Below are 4,633 nucleotides of genomic sequence, written 5' to 3'. Positions count from 1 at the left end.
CATGTGAGCTGCAGTGCTAAATAAAAAAAATTACATTGCTTTTCATCAGATTATGTCTTAATGAATTCACAAAAAAGAATAATCCATACATTAATTCTGTCATATCTGAGATGCTTTCAGTAATAGCAACCTACACAAAAGACCTTCAGCACTGGAGATTCAACTACAACAAAAGGTTGAAACTCTTTTTTTGTCAACACATACTATTAATATGAAATACACTGGGTATTCCTTATTTTTAGCAGCAAGAGGAACTTTACAACTATGCATAGTCTGTCTAGATTACTAGCAAAAGCAAGCAAATAATGCTAAACAAACACTTCACAGACAGTATAAACAAACATGTGTCTTCCTTAGGCCACAACACCTTAAAACCAACTCTCAACCATTCCAGCCCCATTAGAGTAAATTGAAAATAATTAGTAATGAATACAATGACAAGCCTGTTCTTAAACTTTACACAAAACCAAAGCCACATAAAAAAATTACCATACAAAACACACAGACCTGAATGGCTTGTGCTTCTTGTCATTATCAAGGCAGTGGCACTTTGCTGTTATTGTTATTGATACAAAAGTGTGATATCTATTTGGGCACTAAGGCATACAAAAAACTAATAATCTCTGGAAAAAAGCAACATGCAACTCATCATTAGCTGTAGTAAAGAAATAAAACCATTAAAAACTACCACTGCAAATGCCGATAAACTCATCAGACCGACAATAAAAATAAACAAATAAAATCCCAAACCCTGACCCTTGCCTCAAGCCGATAAAATTCACAAGGCAATCAACCCGCCGCTGCGTCTTATCGTCAAACAAAATAGATTAGAACGAATTCTGACTGCAGACAATCTTCACTCAAATCCCCCCACCCTCCCCCCACCCCCTACCCAATTAAGATGCCTTAATTAAGTCTCCCAAGATGCAAAGAAGCTGAAATAACCTCGATTACGTAAAACTTCACACGGGATGCATTCACCACCCCCTCCCCTCCCCCTAGCTCTGCGTCTTTGCAATGTACTTCAAGCCATGCAACCGGGGATAACACGCGATTCGAACACTCCAACGTCGTCTGTTTAATAAGGCGACAGACACGATCCCCATCCTCAAACACATCCACAACCTTGACACAGGAAGTTTCTAGAAGAACCTTCACACCATTCGCTCTTATTTTGGGAGGGTATTTTGCGTTGATTCAAGAGCGTTGTGTCCAACAAACTCATACACACATTCACATACACAAAGATATATATGTATATTTCAGAAATATGAGCGCAACATACCTTTCTCAGAGACAGGATATTTGTTGGCAATAACCAAACCAACAAAACACGACAGTATCACTACCGTTTTCTCACGAAGGGTTCTTGCCATGATTTTTTCCATTATTTCAACTACGAAAGTATTCTAGTGCCTTCTCATTATTGGTATTTATGTTAAAGAGGAAGTGATTTCTGGCGAGAACAGTGTTAGATACATGGGAGAGAAAAGCCGATCACACCCTCTCTCCTCGGCGATTAACACAACACTGGCTGACAGATCCTTGGTTGGTGGAGCATTTGGTATTTATTTGTTTTAGGTATTTTGGGAGAAGACACGCCACTCTTTGATTTTTAGTTCCGAGATACTTTGATGCAATACTTTAATATAACTATTGTATCTGATTATCAAATCTGAAGCAAATATATAAACAACTTTTGTTATATTTAACAATTGCCTCCGATCTCAAATGAGGCTTTGGAAGCCTTTAATTTCGACATTGCATCCTAGTTAACACATAAACGTCAAATTAAGGAACAAAGCAGAAAAGGAGCCGCTAGATAACTTCTTCATACTTCTTCAATTACAGAAAACATGCATTAGCAATTTACACTTAACCTGAGAATGAATATAAAATAAGAAATCGCGAATTTGAAATCCCGTCAATTTCCGCACATGTTTACATTGCGTCAGCTGATCGCTTATAAGCAATTTACGGAAACACTGGACAAGTACTCTCTTTCTCTCCTTTTATTTGGCAGGAAAGTTTACCATGGAGCCCATTGGTCCGGGTAAGTAATTATGTTTGAAATACATGTATGTTAAACCACGTTATTCATGGAGGTTAAAATGCGAGGTTACGGAATATGTTACACGTGTTTTTTTATGCGTTATTTACCATTATTTTTTTTATAGTTCTTTAGTGATCGTGCAATATCTTTTGACAGTACATAATCACTACGGTAATAATGTATTGCATACGTATCGTGACGACCTGACTTACTTAAAGAGTAAATTAAGAGTAAGCAGTACACACGATAGACAGATCAACTAATTCAAAGTTACTTTACATTTTTTACTTTTTTTGTGGTGAATCGCTTTTAACCCTCCAACTTAGGTTAACAAACCTCCACCACCCATATTCTGGTTCCTTATTTAATAATTAATCACCTGTGAGGCTTACAAGAGCTATATAACTTGTAGACTTGTATCATTTACCATCTGCTTCACTATAGGTGAAATACGTCTTAAGAATCGGTTAATCTCCCCATTTCACATCTTATTAACTTTGTGGGGAGCGATAATATGGTCAAATTCCCATTTCTGCAGCCAGTGAACCAGCCACTAAAACTAACACCTAAATTTAACTTATCATGTGTATTACTTTCAATCCAAATTTTCGAAGGATATAGCTGTTTTGTACAAGAATTCTTTTGGGAATATTTTCAAGTTGGCATTATGTAATCAGTCTCTGTTATTAATGCAGTTAATGCAATGAACAGCAGCCTTTATTTTTTTTTATAATATAATTCTAGCACATTATCAAGCATTAGGTAAGATTAGATTTGTACTATCAGTATCAATAAGGAACAACTTTCTAACTATATCATAAATCAGTATAGACTGATGCAGTTCTTTTTTTTATTGTTTTCTTTCCTTTTATTCTTAACTTATATAATTTTTACATTTTTTAATTTCCTTTAATAGTCAGTCTCTTGTTCATGTCTGTACCTCATATGATCACTTTTTAATTAATTGTTATTCTGATATTAACTGCATTTCTCTTTATATTTGACCTATAAGTATCTATCATACACAGAAAAAAACATTTTGGATGGGAAATAAATGGTTGATATACAATTCTTGTCATGATTCTTGATTTTGAGTTGGAGTCGCAGCAATGTCTAATAATAGTAGAACTTACTCCCCAGACCATCATATAATTCCAATAGAAAAGGGAGAGATTTACTGCAAGCAGGACTCCAAATCATATTTGTACTTTACTGATTGAGATTGGAAAAAAAAATAGATGTTGGATAACTTTACGAGAATTTCAGCCCTCTGAATCAAAGCCCTGCATCTGTGCTCCTTCAGATTTAGAAAGAAAATGTGCGTTAGGGATGGCTAAGTTTTTAACAGCACTGACAAAAATTTTGGAGCAAATATTATGAAGCTTAGCATAACAAGCCAGATGAGTAAACTTTCCAGCTTATATGCTAACTAGGCATCCATTACTAAGGAAAAATATTAATATATAATTTTTGGAAAAAATTTCTTTAATAAATAGTGTTGAATACCCTAATTTAGTAAAAATATTTCATAATGAAATTAAGTCTTGTGAAAATAAATGTTGTATACATTTTTGTTTCCAATTTTATTAGAGTTGAATACAAAGTCATCCAGAAAGCATTCTGAGCATGCAAATCTGTCACAGAAACAAAGAAAAAAAAAAAAAGTGCGAGACCCGTTATCAGTAGTCAATTGCACTTTTAGTGATCTGTTAATTTCAATGTAGAAATTTATGCAAATCTTTTTCAAATATAAAATCTAATCATGTGATCCCTAGGTCCTTGTCAGCTCACCCATAAATCCTCATCATGATCAGTGAATCACTTTCCTGTAACTCTGCTTCCTCACTAAAAGCAAGAAAAGCATGGCAATTACAGTACTTCCTTTGATATCCCAAAGGTAAAAAAAAGGATATAGGGGAGAAAAAAATGCTGCACACAAATTGTCAAATAATCAGAGATGCTTTTAATTTATTTTGCACGGAAGAGAATATGTAATATTGAGTTAATAGGTTTTCATTTTACTTAGCAGCAGAAAAGGCAGGAAGGAGAGATAGTTTTAGGAAGGTAGTTTAGTTTGTATCAAATGATAAAGATTCATGGGGTATTAACACAGGAGCTCATTCTTCTCATGACAGATAACAAGGTTCATAGACTTCTGTTAAATATTGTGAATCTTATATATATTTTTTAAAGGAAGCAGAAACAAGAGGAGTGATATTATTTGTCAGATTTAAAAAGTGGAGTTATGAAACGTTATCTAACAATAAGTTACCGTACCTGAAGCAGTATATTTAGAAGCCACATATATGAAACTCCTCTGATTCCCTTAAATATGGGAAGACCTACAAAAATCAAATGTAACATAGATAAAGCCCTTAGTTTAGTTTTTGTCACTGAATGATTAATAGGAGTATATTTCAGTGCATACATTTAAAGACAAAACATTTTTAAAGGTATTGAATAGAGAAATAGTGCCATTACATAATCCTTAATGTTTGTTCAAAACAAGGAAAATACATATGATACACATATGGGAAATAAAAAGAAACAAAAACAGTTACATACACAAAAATGAATGAG

General features: G+C 34.0%; 2 protein-coding genes across 15 annotated transcripts in view; one reads left to right on the top strand and one right to left on the bottom strand.

Moving 5' to 3' along the window:
• The window catches only part of LOC119584976 (stromal interaction molecule homolog), a 99,451-nt gene extending 97,933 nt beyond the window's left edge, over positions 1 to 1,518 (bottom strand). For all 14 annotated transcript variants that reach the window (XM_037933572.1, XM_037933582.1, XM_037933574.1 and 11 more), the window contains exon 1: positions 1,286 to 1,518. In XM_037933572.1, the coding sequence (XP_037789500.1) occupies positions 1,286 to 1,388 (103 nt within the window). In that variant the 5' untranslated portion in view covers positions 1,389 to 1,518. The remainder of the gene's footprint in view (positions 1 to 1,285) is intronic.
• Positions 1,519 to 1,899: 381 nt separating this feature from the next.
• LOC119584975 (steroid receptor RNA activator 1-like) overlaps positions 1,900 to 4,633 on the top strand; it is a 7,548-nt gene continuing 4,814 nt past the window's right edge. Inside the window, exon 1 of the mRNA XM_037933571.1 lies at positions 1,900 to 2,053. Coding sequence (XP_037789499.1) covers positions 2,035 to 2,053 — 19 coding nt within the window. The 5' untranslated portion in view covers positions 1,900 to 2,034. The remainder of the gene's footprint in view (positions 2,054 to 4,633) is intronic.

Source organism: Penaeus monodon, chromosome 19, assembly GCF_015228065.2.
Source record: "Penaeus monodon isolate SGIC_2016 chromosome 19, NSTDA_Pmon_1, whole genome shotgun sequence".
In the NCBI taxonomy this organism is placed as follows: domain Eukaryota; kingdom Metazoa; phylum Arthropoda; class Malacostraca; order Decapoda; family Penaeidae; genus Penaeus; species Penaeus monodon.
This window is presented reverse-complemented; position numbering and strand designations above follow the sequence as displayed.